Source organism: Peromyscus leucopus, chromosome 10 (genome assembly GCF_004664715.2).
Source record: "Peromyscus leucopus breed LL Stock chromosome 10, UCI_PerLeu_2.1, whole genome shotgun sequence".
Taxonomy (NCBI): Eukaryota; Metazoa; Chordata; class Mammalia; order Rodentia; family Cricetidae; genus Peromyscus; species Peromyscus leucopus.
The window spans coordinates 85,033,792-85,049,391 of record NC_051071.1 but is presented as its reverse complement, the minus strand read 5'-3'; the positions used below and the strand labels follow the sequence as shown (position 1 = coordinate 85,049,391).

General features: G+C 44.7%; 1 protein-coding gene and 1 pseudogene across 2 annotated transcripts in view; one reads left to right on the top strand and one right to left on the bottom strand.

The window, feature by feature from the left end:
- Nucleotides 1-10,332, top strand: part of Hpse (heparanase) — a 37,359-nt gene extending 27,027 nt beyond the window's left edge. For both annotated transcript variants that reach the window (XM_037209222.1, XM_028867274.2), the window contains 3 exons: nt 390-508; nt 3,819-3,965; nt 8,780-10,332. In XM_037209222.1, the coding sequence (XP_037065117.1) occupies nt 390-508; nt 3,819-3,965; nt 8,780-8,939 (426 nt within the window). In that variant the 3' untranslated portion in view covers nt 8,940-10,332. The remainder of the gene's footprint in view (nt 1-389; nt 509-3,818; nt 3,966-8,779) is intronic.
- A 1,463-nt stretch (nt 10,333-11,795) lies between these two features.
- On the bottom strand, nt 11,796-14,209 carry LOC114691851 (annotated as a pseudogene).
- Nucleotides 14,210-15,600: the final 1,391 nt, after the last annotated feature.

The window sequence follows — 15,600 nt, the reverse complement described above, 5'->3', positions numbered from 1 at the left end:
GTATGTTTCAAGCCAGCCTGGGCTACAGAATAAGACCCTGTCTCAACAACAAAAACTATAAAGCCATAAAGCTTGGCTAACTCTACAACATGCCAGGGTTATATATTTGTTTTAAAAACACCATCTAATAATTGACTATTTTATTCATAATCTTCAAGGTATAGGCCAGGTATGGTGGCGCACGCCTTTAAGCCCAGCACTTGGGAGGCAGAGGCAGGCGGATATCTGTGAGTTCGAGGCCAGCCTGGGCTACCAAGTGAGTTCCAGGACAGGCTCCAAAGCTACACAGAGAAAACCTGTCTCGAAAAACCAATAAATAAATAAATAATAAAATAAATTAAAAGAAAATAACCAGAGATCTGTTTTCCATCTCTCCCCCTGCATGGCAGGATTACTGGCTCTCTCTTCTGTTCAAGAAACTGGTAGGTCCCCAGGCGTTGATGGTGAAAGTGAAAGGCCCGGACAGCAGCAAACTGCGAGCGTATCTGCATTGCACGAACACCCACCAGTAAGTACGCGGCACACGCTTCCCCCAAACAAGTCAGCCAGTCAGCGGGAGACGTCCTGTCCAGCACCCCGATGCCCTCCAGCTGCGTAAGGATCTGAACTGTGTCGTTTTTCCTTACCCTTTCTTTCTTTGTCTTCATGATGCCAGACTCTAACTCCCAAACCTTCCAGCGGGTCTGGCTAGACGGCTCGGCTGGGGAAGTGCTGTGTGGAAGGAAGCATGAGGGCCTGAGATCCACATCCAGCATCCATGTAGAAAAAGCTGGATGTGGCAGTGCGTCCCTGTAGTCCAGCACTGGGAAGGCGGAGACAAAAGGGTCCCCAGCGTGTGCTGATTGGCCAGTCTCTCTGAATTCGTGAACTCGAAGCCAACGAGAGACCCTGTCTCAAAAAAAAGAAAAAAAAAAGAAAAAGAAAAAAGAAAGAAAAAATAGAGAGCAGCTGAGAAAAACATCTACTGTCGGTCTCTAGTCACCACACACATGAGCACACATTTCACATACAAGAACATGCACACGGGGCTGGAGAGATGACTCAGAGGTTAAGAGAACTGCTTGCTCTTCCAAAGGTCCTGAGTTCAATTCCCAGCAACCATCTGTAATGAGATCTGGTGCCCTCTTCTGACCTGCAGGGATATGTGCAGACAGAATACTGTATACATAATAAATAAATAACTCTTTAAAAAAAAGAAAAGAAAAAAATCCTTCTTTAAAAAAAGAACACACACACACAATTGCTTAAACAGGGGCTGGAGATATGGCTCAGCAGGTAAGAGCACTGGCTGAGGACCCAGGTTCAGTTCCCAGCACCCACATAGTGACTCACAACTATTTGTAACTCTAGTTTTAGGGCATTCAACATTCTGGCTTCGGCAGGCACCAGACACACACACACACACACACACACACACACACACACACACACACACACTATACATATATGCAGGCAGAACACTCATACACATAAATAAGGTTTTTTAAAAATAAAAAGCCAAGCTGGGCGGTAGTGGCACACCTTTAATCTCAGCACTCAAGAAGCAGAGTCAGGTGGATCCTTGAGATCAAGGCTAGCCTGGTCTACAGGGCAAGTTCCAGGCAGCCAGGGCAAAGAGAAACCCTGTCTTGAAAAACAAACATAAATAAGATTAAAAAGCAAAACAATTGTTTCAATATGGGCATATGCAAAGATTTATATAATGATTTTAATGAAATAATGTCTATAATGAAAACATATCCTGAATGGTATACAGATGATTCCTTACGGGTGCATGTAAATGTGAACATGAATTAGTGTTGAATATACAAGTCTGTGGATGGACTGATCTCCTTAGTTTACCCAGGTAGAAGAAAGAATCAACACCACCAACAGCATCAAAGGGTGGAAGGGCTGTGAGAATGCTCAGCCGCTAAAGGCCCCTGACCACCTGGTATCCATCCCTGGGACCCACGTGGTGGAAGGAGAGAACCGACTCCTGAAAACTGTCCTCTGCCCTCTGTATGTGCACATGCGCACAAATACATAAGCCTAGCTTGTTTAACTTAGAGATTCTTTTTTAAGTTGTACCTGGGCCAGCAGACGGCTCAGCAGGTAGAGGGCCTGCAGGGCCCAAGTTGGACACCACAAGGTAGTGAAGAGAACCAACTCCCAAGAGTCGGCCTCTGACCTCCACACATGTGACACACATATGTCCTTCCCAGAAATGAACCAAATAAATAAAAAATATTCTTGAGTTGTGACCATGTTTTAGAGCAAGAGGCCATGCAGATGTTCCTAGACCTGCACTCTGGCTTTAGGTAGAAAGAGTTCCCCAAACCCCAGGGCTTAGCTTATCTGAGTTCCCATCTCTTATGGCAGATGGGCTCGTATTATCCCCCAAAGCCCCCTAACATTCTCCACTCCTGGGGACTGGGAACAGTGGAGGTCATGGTATGAAGTACGGAATGGCTGAAGTGGATAAATTCTGGAAAAGTCAACAGATTTATTTATTTATTTATTTATTTATTTATTTATTTATTTATTTATTTATTTATTTATTTATTGGTTTTTCGAGACAGGGTTTCTCTGCGTAGTTTTGCGCCTTTCCTGGAGCTCACTTGGTAGCCCAGGCTGGCCTCGAACTCACAGAGATCCGCCTGCCTCTGCCTCCCTAGTGCTGGGATTAAAGGCGTGCGCCACCACTGCCCGGCCTCAGATTTATTTTTTGTTTGTTTTGTTTGAAATAGGATCTTACTAGGAGGAGGTCTTGACTGGCCTGAAATTTGTTATGTAAACCAAGCTGGCCCTTGAATTCAGATCTGCCTGCCTCTGCCTCCCATGTGCTCTGAGTAAAGTGTGCACCACCACCCTCAGCCTTCGTCTGTCTTAATCATCCTTTTATTATGTGTGATTAGCATATTCTGTGTGTTTTGTATATGTGCATGCTCACATGTGGGGTACACATGTGTGTTCATGCACATACATGAGTGTGCATGAAGACGTCAACAATCTCGGGTCCTTCCTCAGGTGCCGTCTACCTTTTGTTAGGGACAGGGTCTCTCATTGGCCTGGAACTTTGCCAAGTTGCTAGGCTAGCTGGCTAGCAAGCTCTAGAGAGTCACGTCTCTCCTTCCCGTCTCAGCATCACGAGAATGGCAAGCACGAGCCACCTTGTCCAGCTTTTCACGGGGTTTCGGAAGATGGAGTGAGCACCTTACCAGCTTACCTGCCTCCCCAGCCCCGTTTCAGTCTTTTTTTAAAAATTATTTTTATTTTATATGTATGGGTGTTTGCCTGCATATATGTGTATACCATGTGTGTACCAGGTGCCCTTGGAGGCTAGAGGAGGCTTTGGATCTCCTGAAATTGGCATTACAACAGTTATGTTGTGAGTTATGGGGACTGAACCCTAGTCCTCCGGAAGAGCAGCCCATGCTCTGACCAGCCTCCTGGCTAGTCTTTTTATTAGACTAGGAATAGCTCGTTTGTATTGTTTATAACTGGAATTCACTATAGATCTTAGTATCATCAAGATTGTCATTATCCTTCCTATATATAAAAACATGTGGTCTGGCTATGGCCTTCTGGAGCTCAATATGGCAAAGGAGCAAAGCTCTCAGCCTTCTGGCTCAGGAGGTGGTGATGTGAAGAACAGTACTTTTCTTGTTTTCAAAATAGGGCCACAAGATTGGCCTAACATCATCCTTGGAAAGGCTGCTAATACATCCCACCACCATATGAATATGGTACTCAGTATCTCTGATTGCGTGAATGTTCTAGTTCTTCAGTGTGTAAGTCAGACAGATATGTGACTGAATTAACCTGTTTGCTTTTAGCCCAAGGTATCGGGAAGGAGATTTAACTCTGTATGCCTTGAACCTCCATAATGTCACCAAGAACTTGAAGTTGCCATATCACCTGTTTAACAAGCCAGTGGACAAGTACCTTCTAAGGCCTTTTGGACCTGATGGGTTACTTTCCAAGTAAGTCATTTTTCTTGTTGATTGCAAACTTTATGTAAGTTTATTGGCATTTATCAGAATAGAGAGGGTTTTTCAGTGGCGGGGGGAAGGAGGTAACTATTACATTCTAACATTTTTATTTCATAAATTCTATATGTGAATACTTATTTATACAGCTGTAACTCATGGAAGAGGACAATGTAGGATATGGACACAAACTAGTAGTTATCTTAGAAGAAAATCTGTAATCCCAAATATCTTCACATATCAAGATCCAGTCAGTGTATTTAGATTATTTATTTATTTATTTATTTATTTATTTATTATTTTTTTGGTTTTTCGAGACAGGGTTTCTCTGCGTAGCTTTGCGCCTTTCCTGGAGCTCACTTGGTAGCCCAGGCTGGCCTTGAACTCACAGAGATCCGCCTGGCTCTGCCTCCCAAGTGCTGGGATTAAATGCGTGCGCCACCACCGCCCGGCTCGATTATTTGTTTTTTATATTTTTTATTATTTAAAACATTTTTTAAATTTAAATATATTTTGATCATATTCTTCCCCTCCCCTAAGTCCTTTCGAATCCTCGCCCTGCCCACTCAGCTTTAGATTCTTTCTCAAAAGAACAAAAACCCAGTATAACAACAAACTCCCCAAGACCAGGAAAACAAAATAAGGCCACACTCAAAAAGAAAACAAACAAACCCCACCAAACTATATCCAAATAAAAGCACACAAAAAGCTGTGGAGTTCGCTATATGTTGTCAGCTCTTCCTGAACATGAGGCCTGTCCTGGAGAGGTTGGTGTGTCTCTCTATGGAAGAAAACTCATTTCTCTCTCCCAGCAAGTGACAGCTCAGTTGTTAACATTTACCCTGGTGGCGAGGTTTCCATTCATTCCTTTAAAAAAAATATATAACAAAATAAACTATAAGATAAACAAAAACTATCACATCAAAGTTGGACAAACCAACAGAAGAAAAGTTGAAAAGCTCAGAGATCTGTGAGGGGCCCACCCCCACTTTTTTTCCTCAGGGTACTCTTGAGGAGTGAGAGAAAAGAGATTTCGATAGAAATATAGACGGGGGAGACAGCTAGAAACACAGGATAACTTTGGGAGGGCCTGGATCCTTATCCACTGGTCCTTCTGTCTCTTCTAAAGGGTTTTTTTTTTCTCCAGTTTTGTTTTTGTTTTTGTTTTTTTTATTGTTGTCATTTGGTTTTTGGTTTTTCGAGACAGGGTTTCTCTGTGTAGTTTTGGTGCCTGTCCTAGATCTTGCTCTGTAGACCAGGCTGGCCTTGAACTCACAGAGATCCCCCTGGTTCTTCTTCCCGAGTGCTAGAGTGCTGAGATTAAAGGCGTGCACCACCACCACCACCCTGCTCCTAAAGGGTTTTTTAAAGGAATGCCAAGGGGTGGAGCAAAAGACCTCCCCCTAGCTCAGCCACGTGCAGACCCTTCCAAACACCTGGTAACCACGCACATGGTCAATCCATCCCCTATGCAGCTCTGCTGGGTAAAGCCAGCTCAGATCTCACTAGGAAATCTCTGTGGGCTTCCACAGAGACCCACTTGTTCACACACTCAGGGACCCCATAGAAACACCAGATTGGAAGTCATGATATACGCCTAGAGGACCTGGCACAGACCCGTGCAGGCAGGCCCCGTGCATGCTGCCTCAGTCTCTGTGAGTTCACATGAGCTTTGCTCGTGTTGATTTAGAGGGCCTTGTGTTCTTGGTGTCTCCATCCCCTCTGGCTCTTACACTCTTTACTCTTTCTCCTCATGGGGTTCCCTGAGCTCTGAGGGAAAGGATTTGATGGAGACGTCCCCTTTAGGGCTGAGTGTTCCCAGGTCTCTCACTCTCTGTGTAATGCCTGGCTGTGGGTCTCTGTATGTGTCCCATACAGGAGGAAGCTTCTCTGATGATGGCTGAACAAGGCACTGGTCAATGAGTAGAGAGAATATCATTAGGAGCTGTTTCATCACTACATTTTCTTTTCTTTTTTTAGATTAGTATTATTCGGTTCTGCCCTAGGTCCCTGGGCTAGCTATCTAGTCTCAGGTTCTTGGCCACCCAAGCAGTGTCGATATGGGTCCCATCTCGTGGGGCGGGCCTTAAGTCAGATCAGTTATTGGTTGGTGACTCCCATGAGCTTTGTGCCACCACTGCCCCAGCATATCTCTCAAGCAGGACACCATTGTAGATAAAGGGTTTGTGGCTGGTGTTTATCACGTGTGGAGTACTTCCACATTTAGAGTATTTGTTCCGAAGATACTGATAGCCAGTGGCACAGAACCATCCTTCTGATCTAGTAAGGGCGTGTGGGTGGAATAGCCACACCACACAGAGCTGGGCGGGATTCTCCCACAGCACTGCAGTAGTTTGGGGGGAGGGGTGGATAGAGTAAGAAAATGGCTGGAAACAGCTTCTTGGTAAATTGTTTCTGTTGTTTCTAAGTACATTTTGGGTGCATTCCCGAGTGCAGAGGTCAAAGGGCAGCATGCGGAAGTTCCAGCATGGGGGTCTGGGGAACCAGAATCAGGCTGTCAGCTGACGCACCAGCCTTGAATGAAAGTATTTGAACAGTATTTATGTATTTATCTCAGGTGAATTTTTCCAAGGCTCCTCAATTCTGCCAAACCTGCGGCTTACTAGTTCTTTAAACCTTTATCTCACCTGCAGTCCAACAGACCTGTCTTCTATTCCTTATCCTCCTGTTTCTGTCTTCAAAACATGAAGCCAGTTACTTCCCTCAGATGAAACCCCACTCTCACTGCTGAATCCACTGAAACCCACGTCCCTCAGGGCACATTTGTAGAGCTGGTTAAACACCACAGCCTGAGCAGGTGGAATCTCGCTGTGTTCCTGTCTTACACAGCACTATTAATTCACAGTATCAAACTTACCTTCAAGTTGAGGTAGCAAAGCACTGAATCGATCCTAGGACTTCAGTAGGCCTTTGCTCTGTAGACCAGGCTGGCCTCAAACTCACAAAGCTCAACCTGCCTCCACCTCCACAGTGCGGGGATAAAGGCGTGTGCCACCACCGCCTGGCATTGGTAGGCATTCTCAAACAGCCCTTCAGTTCATGCTGAGTGCTTTTACTACCAATATTCAGAGATATCTTTCAAGACCTATTTTTACTTGTGGTTTCCTGAAGATGGTCATATTTCCTCTGCTTCCTTATATAAACTTGATGTGATATGTGAGTGTAAAAACAAAACCAAAGCCTGTGGACTGAATCCACCTCAGAATAGCCTTGGTGGTAGCCGCTGGCACAATCGTGGCATGTTGTTAGTATGTCTTGAGTTGTGGGACTAGGTGCTGAGCTTCTCACAAAGGTTATGTGGAACCCAGTTCCTACCCACTGACCCTCGTAAGGACAGAAGGTGGAGCAGGACATAGTGATGCCCACCTTTAATTCCAGCACTCGGGAGGCAGAGGCAGGGGGATCTCTGTGAGTTCAAAGCCAGCCTGGGCTACAGAGTGAGTTCCAGGACAGCCAGAGCTACATGGTGAGATCCATCCAGTCTTAGAAAAGAGGTGAAAAGGCTTTTAAAACATGAGCAGTGCAAGCTAGGCATGATGGTGCACACCTATAATCCCAGCACTGGGGAGGCAGAAACAGGAGGATGGCTCCCAGGTTAGGGGCCAGCCTAGTCTACATAGTGAGTTCCAGGCCAGCCAGACCTACAGAGAAAGAACCTGTGAAAAAAGAAGGAAAAGCACAGGATAGCACCCCCATGGAAACAAAATATCTAGAAGTAGAGAATGAAGTAAATGCACTAATGAATTCACAGCACAGAATCCTGTGCTATGTGTCACTAAAATGATACAGTGGATGAATACTGTATGACATGAACAAACATGAGGATGTAGTAAATGAAAAATAAGTTTTAAGAAAATATATACAGGACTGGAGAGATGGCTCAGAGGTTAAGAGCCCTGGCTGCTCTTCCAGAGGTCTTGAGTTCAATTCTCAGCAGCCACATGGTGGTTCACAACTATAATGGGAGCTGATGCTCTTCTGGCATGTAGACACAACCCTCATATGCATAAGGACAATCATTAAAGTAAAATGTGTTTATATGCATAGAAAGATGGAAAATATGTTGAGGTGTTAAAAGTAGGATGATGTAATGGGTTACTTTTGTTTTAGGAGTTTTTGAGATAGGGTCTCCTGTGGCCTTGAATATGCTGTGTAGTCAGGATGACTGTGAACCCCTGGCTCCACCTCCTGACAGTGCTAGGATTACAGGCCTGGCTTGTTATGTTCATGCATATGAAAATAACGGCAATACGTAACATTTCCATAGTGCTTACTGTACGCAGGCATGGTGATGACTTATACATGTGTCACCTGTGTTCTATATATGGCATAAACATAACTCTCATCAATCCTATCAGTTTTTACAAATAACAAAAATCACCTCAGAAAAAGATAAAGAACCTAGGTGTAGAGGAGGTAGGAAGATCACTGGGAGTCTGGGGCCGGCCAGGGTGGCACAGTAAGTTCCAGCTTGAGCTATGTATGTGACGCCATCTTGGAAAAAGAGATAAAACAGGTGCATAGTTTGTGCATGTTTCTGTAAAAAGCCAGACAGTACTGCTGCAGGCTTGGGGGCCGGACGAGCTCTGCTCCAGTTACTTTCTCTCCCTCTGTGGCTCTAAGTTTGCCTTGGTCAGACACCTAATCTCACCTAGTGCGGAAATACAAATTATATAACTCACGCTGCCACAGAAGTCCTCCTTGGTTTAAAATTAGTTCACAGCTTTCTCAGAGGCCACAGTGCATGCACAACCTGCCCAACTCAGGTCTGTCTCTCCTTTCCGTAGATCTGTCCAGCTGAATGGTGAAACCCTGAACATGGTGGATGACCAGACTCTGCCAGCCTTAACAGAGAAACCGCTCCGCCCAGGAACCTCCCTGGGCATGCCTGCCTTTTCCTATGGGTTTTTTGTCATAAGAAATGCCAAGATTGCTGCTTGTTTATGAAAATAAAAGGCATACAGTAGCCCCGAGATGAAAGAGTTCAGGGGTGTTATTCATGAGAGTAAAGCAAAGCTCTAGCGGTCTGTAGGAAGGCCTCTCAGTTCCAGAGCCTTCAGGGACGGGGGCATGCCTCAGTGATGGCGCCAGTGTGACTTCATCTAAGTCAGACACCGCAGGTAATGGCAGGGAATGGCGCCGTGTGCCAAATGATGCCTAGCATTTTGCATGCACTATTTTGAGGGTTATTAAATATGTATAGGAATACCTTCGATATGAACAAGAGGCAAATAAGTGAAGGATATGTTGTGATTTTTTTAAAGCTTTGTTTTTATTATTATTATTTTGGTTAGAAGACTGTCCAGTCTGTCCTTCAGGAGCTTCTCTGGAGTTCCGGCAGGGAAAGGCTCATTGCCACAACTTCACACTGCCTAGAAAAGACATACATCTGCTCACACCTGAGAGGAACTAAAAGGAAGAGAACTGGCCCCATGCCTCTTCTCTGTTTTTCAGAAACCATCTGTGAAAGGACAGATGGTCGGGTGGGGTAGTATTAAGAGCAGACAAACAAACAAAAACAAAAAACAAAAACCAGTGACAACACTTGAGGAAAGGGGTGACATAGTTTGGAAATGACTGTAAAAGAGATGGTTGGTTGACAGAGAAGTTTTAGGAAACCCCTGACATGTCATAATCATCCCAGTGTTCACTTTTTCTATACCATTAGTTCTTGCTTCGCTTGGGAAGCTTTGACGTCACTGTGAGTAACAGAGACCACTAAATGAGGACATTTATAGCCCACATAAGAAGTTCAAGTGAAGCAGGGTCAACAGCTGGGCACACCATGGGTCAGCGGCTTTCACCTGCTCTGCCCCTGTCTGTAGCACTGGCTCTGTTCTCGGCCTGGTCACATGATGCCTGTGACTGATCTACAGGTTCATTGAGATCTGGTAGCAACCAGAGGAAGAAGATGAGTGATTCCTTCACAGACCTGAAGATACCTTTCCTGGAGGTTCTCCCAGCAAGCCTTTCTTCAAGTCTCAAGTCCTACTGGCCAGGAATAGGTCTACGGTCATTTTCCCAGTCACCATCCATGACCATTTGATGCCTATAATTGTCATCAAGCCACCCTCCTCTGGGAGGTTCGGTGGGGTCCACATCACTGGACATTACAGTCCTGTGCTCTGATCAAGTAACAGAATGTATTTCCCCCAGGATTTTAATCCTCTTAAGGATTAAAATTCTACATGTTTGTGTCTGCTGTGAATATTATCTCAATTGAATTTGAGTACATTGATTAAAATAGACCTTAAAGTTTCGATGCTTCAATACTCTCAAACTTTTATGCAAGCAGTTTTTACATTTTCACATTTGAAATAAACTAATTTTATAGCCTTAATTTGCATGGTTATTCTTCTAAGAAAGCTAAAGCTTACAGGTTCTTACATGTGAAAGGCTGGTTTTGATGGGCTGTGCTGTGACTTACTGGAAAAATGCTAGCCTAGAACAGACTGAAGGCCCTGGGTTTGATCCTCGGCACTGCACCATGAATGAATGAATGAGTGAATGAACGAATGGGTGAAGTCTTTCCCTTCACCATTTCTGTATACCTACCTGTATTAGTTCATCCTCCCCAACATCCAAGTTCTTGGCTCTGAAGAAAAGGAACCATAGGCATAAACATAATTTCCTACTTCAGTCATAAAGTCCGGACTTACCTATTTTCCTTGTTCCTCTTCCACTGAATAAACTTAATGCTTAATTTTTCACTTGTATGATTATAGCAACGTCTGAGTCATTCATTCACCCTGACTTTCTCAAACACTTTCATGATTTACTACGTTGAGGGGAGGGGAAGGTGTGAAGGTGCAGGTGCCCTCAGAGGACAGGAGCATCTCATCCTCCTGGAGCTGGAGTTACAGATGATTGGGAGCCACCTGATGTGTGCTGGGAACTGAACTCGGATCTTCTGCAAAAGCAGTCAGTGCTCTTAACCCCTGAGCCACCTGCTCTCCGGCCTTGCTGGAAATACTCAAATGGCTTTCCACTTCTTACAGACCTTTCCATCAGCCTTAACCCTAGCCACTTCACCAGTTCTGCCCTCCAGGCTCACAAAGTGGGAATTCTGAGCACGCATGTGCGTGCGCCTTCTGCTCCCATGCTTTCGTGTGCTCGTCGCTCTGGCTGCTCTAGCCTAACTCTCCTTTCTAGGTGACGGACGTTCATGTTTGTGAAGACCCAGTCAGACATGAAGGTCAACACCTCCTTTAGCATTCACGTAACTTACATTGTATAACTCTGTCCCGGAACCCTCACCGTGACAGCCACAAGCTATTTCAGCTGTATCCATCTCATCTCACTTGATGCTCACAAGAAGTGGACACAGAATCTTAGTCATTTCCCGTGATCAGCATACTGTTACAGATCTCTTCCTAATGACATAAAATAGCTTAAAGTACAAACAACCTGAGTTCTATCCCTGGAACCCACAGAAAGTTGGAAGGAGAGAACTGACTCCACAAAGAGCTGACCTCCACACATGCAGGGGTACCTGTGTGCCTCCCCACCTCACACACAAATCATAAAAGTAGGATGAGGCATTTTGATTTTTTTTTTTTTTTACAAATAAAGTTTTATTGGAATAGAGTCACATCCACTTGTTTACTCAGTATCCATGGTCATTTTTATGCTATAAAGTTAGGGCTAGGCAGTCACGAGATAGACCACATGGCCTGCCAAGCCCAAAGTATTTACTTTCAGGCCTTTTTTTCTGGTTTTTCGAGACAGGGTTTCTCTGTGTAGCTTTGCGCCTTTCCTGGAACTCACTTGGTAGCCCAGGCTGGCCTCGAACTCACAGAGATCCGCCTGGCTCTGCCTCCCAGAGTGCTGGGATTAAATGCGTGCGCCACCACCGCCCGGCTACTTTCAGGCCTTTTATAGAGCATGCAGGCTGACAGCTAGCCGAGTGACAAGTGGCATTTGTCTTACTGTATACCTGCCTCCTTTTCAGAGGGAACCAAAAGGTTACAGTGAGAATATGTGGATCGGAGCCCAGAATGGGGCACATACCTGTAAGCTAGCGGTTGGGAGGTGGAGGCAGGAGGATTTAAGAGTTTGAGGCCAGCTTGAGCTATATGAGAACTAGTCTAAAAAAAAAAAGATGACATGTGCCTTAAGGCTTTTGTGATATCCAGGAAGGTTTAAAGAAGGAAATACAAATGCAAACCACTAGACAGTATCTCTAGGCAAGAATTTCAATGAACTATTGGAGAGCAAATCAAGAGCCGGTACAATATACATGATTATCGCTTCATGGCATTCCTTGTGTTGGCAACAGTACACCTCCTGCTGACAGAATTCCAAGTGGCTGACAGACTGTATCCATTGTGTCAGTGTATGGGCCTCTTTCTCTGAAAAACGCCCAGGAGAGATGAAGAGAACACATCCAAAAGTAAGAGGGTTCTGGAGGCATTCCCTAGGGTCCCTGTGCCCGGGACTCAGAACTTGAGGGGAATGACAGGCCAGTATTTTGGCTGCTTTTTGTCACAGTACTTGTCAAAGCTCAGCTGCACAGCAGCCTCCATGGCCAGGATCTTGGGGGCACTGTCCCCATACAGGCGCTGCATCTCGGCTCGGCGCCGCTCCCCGGGCTTCTCGGCTGGGGGCTCCGCTGACCGGTGATGGTTGTAGTACAGGCCGTGGTCGGCGTTCACATAGTCTTCCAGGCGCTCCGCGTCTAACTGCTATTGTCGCCACCTTCTCAGTGCCTCTCGGTCTCTGCAAAGTACTGGCAGAGCTCCTCGGTGATTTCCATGCTGCTCACGTCGCATTCTACTTCGTCATCTGAATCCGACTCCATCTCTTCCTCTTCATGCGGGGCTTCATCGTCTCTGGGGGAGGCCTGGGTTCTACTGCTTTCCCACAGAGGCTGCCCAGAGCTTTGGAGACGAGAAACACTGTAGGAGGCTCCTGCCAGGCCATGTGCTGGCCTTGAACATTCCATGGATGCCTAGCCTCATAAGCAAGAGAGTTCCACGGAAGAACTCCATGAGGAGAGAACCATGGGGACATGAAATGGGAATCCCGGGACTTTCTGTAGGCATTCTGGTGGCTTCGCATCCAAAACATTGCATGATGATAATGTCGCCAGTATCTTGCATATACTGGGTGAGAATACCAAGATGCGGTGGCGCTCCATTTGGATGTCATTGCTGCTGTCTCTGACAGCCAAAGTCCAAGTGGGCACTCGTGGGCATGCAGCTTGCAGATCTCAGGCGGTGGGCGACCACGGGCCCAGTTCTCGGCGAAGGGGGGGTATGGGGGTGGGGAGAGGAGACACAAAGAGGGAGGGAGGTGTTGCCTCAGCATTTTGATTTTTGAATACTCAAAAAAACAATGATATTTGAAACCTGAGAAGGCACTGCCTGTGTAAATTTAAACCCCTATTGAAAAAGCTAAAACTATGTTAAAGAGCCTACCAGGCTTATAAATTAGAACTTCATGACTGTGGAGAGTTGGAATGTTACAGATCTAGAGACAAATCATCTTGGGCTATCTTTAGTCCCTTTACTAATCACTCAGTGCTAACCTTTGTATCTGACCTAACATCCTTTCAACCATCACATAAAGCCTGAGTGCATTCACTTAGTTCCCCAATCCAAAATTACATCATAGATGCCATAGACGCCAAAATTACGTCATAGACGCCATTTACAACCTATACCAGTTTCTCTTCTTTGCTCTAACTCACCTATGACATCCCCACAATGTATTTATCAAATTCCTTGATTTATTACCTCCTTTCATTCTGCTTCATTATTTTTACATTGAAACATAGTTTTGGGATAATCCGAATCCATGTTCTTGAGCCATGGTCACTCATATCTGGCTGAGAATAAACTTATATTCCAGATGAGGTAAGAGTTGTGGTTTTATGTTGACATGTTTCCTCTTTAAAAGTATTTTTTTAATTTACTATTTTGTTAACACATGGCTCATTGGGTAAAGATGATTACCACCAAGACTGATGACCTTGGGTCAATCCCTAGGACCCCCACGTTTGACTTAAATACACACAATAACGTACACAGGCACACACACACCTTCCACCAGCTACAAGCAAATAATAAATATATCTTGGTTAAAAAACAACAGGTCTCACACAGCCCAGGCTAAATTTCCCATGTAGCTAAGGATGACCTGAGCTCTTGATTCTGCCTCCACTTCCGAAGTGCTTGGATTCCAGGCATGCATCACCACACCTAGATACAATCTTTTTTAAATTATTGAGGCAGCTGGGCATGGTAGCATGGGCTTTACTTTAATCCCAGCATTTGGGGAGGCAGAGTAGATAGATCTCAGTAAGTTTGAGGTCAGCCTGGTCTACATAGAGAGCTGCAGGCCAGCCAGAGCTACAAGGTGCAGCCAGCCAGCCAGCCAGCCAGCCAGCCTAAATAAATAAATAAATAAATAAATAAATAAATAAATAAATAAATAAATAAATAAGAAAGATAATTTTTATAAAGGAAGAAAAGTTTAAAGGCATATGCAGAAGCATATGCAATATAAACTGCTGGTAAGCTGCTACTAATTGTGGATAGTTATATGAAGAAAGCATGGTTGTATGAAGACCAGTGCTCAAGGTTGTCACAGAGTGTTAAATGTAGTAATATTAAAGTTTCTTAAGGTTTCTTAGGGAAAATGCTTGTCTGCCCTGTTAGTGCGACTATTTAAGCTCCTATGCCTGTTAGCTTTTAATCTGCACTGTATCATACTGTTCCAATGATTTTCATCATTTATTTCATCCTTGTGGTTCATAACATCTCCACAAAAAAATGAATGTCCAGGGATGAAACTTGTCAGGGCATGTGAGTTTTGTGGCTGAAACAAAAATGGTTACTTTCTTCTTTTAAAAAACATTTATTATATGTATTGTGTGTGTGTGTGTGTGTGTGTGTGTGTGTGTGTGTGCTCACGTACACAACCCATGGAAGGCCATGAACATCATGTCACAATGGCAAAAGGCTGGACACCTCTGTGAGGTTAACAGAAGAGGAAAGAGAGCTGTGGTGACTCCTGAGCTCCAGCCTCATGCTAGTAACTATTTGGTGTTCTTCTGTCTTCTCTAATGTATATACCACCACCGAGTAAGGTGATTGAAATGGGTTTGAGACTCAAAAAAGCTGATGGGTTTTTAACATCATAATAGAATAAAATAATTAAGCAAAATAAAAAAATAGCATTACCATCTTTTCCCTGTAAAACAGAAAAGAAAGCATTCGCAATGCCTTTTGAATTTTAAGTTTTGTGATGGGAACGCCAGGCAATTGGAAATAGTGTGCAAGTGTAAAAGTGCCTTGTGTTTGGCATGGTGGGAACCTCTGCTACCTAAAAGGGTGTTTGAGAATAAACAGCATAGCCAGGTGGCGTTGGCCCACACCTTTAATCCCAGCACTCGGGAGGCAGCGCCAGGCAGATCTCTATGAGTTCAAGGCCAGCCTGGTCTACATAGTGAGATCCAGGACAGGCACCAAAATGACACAAAGAAACCCTGTCTCGAAAAAAACCAAAATAAATAAACAAACAAACAAACAAATAAATAAAGACAGCGTGCAGAGTGGTGGTAGCACGCACCTTTGCTTTAATCCCAGCACTCAGGGTGGCAGAG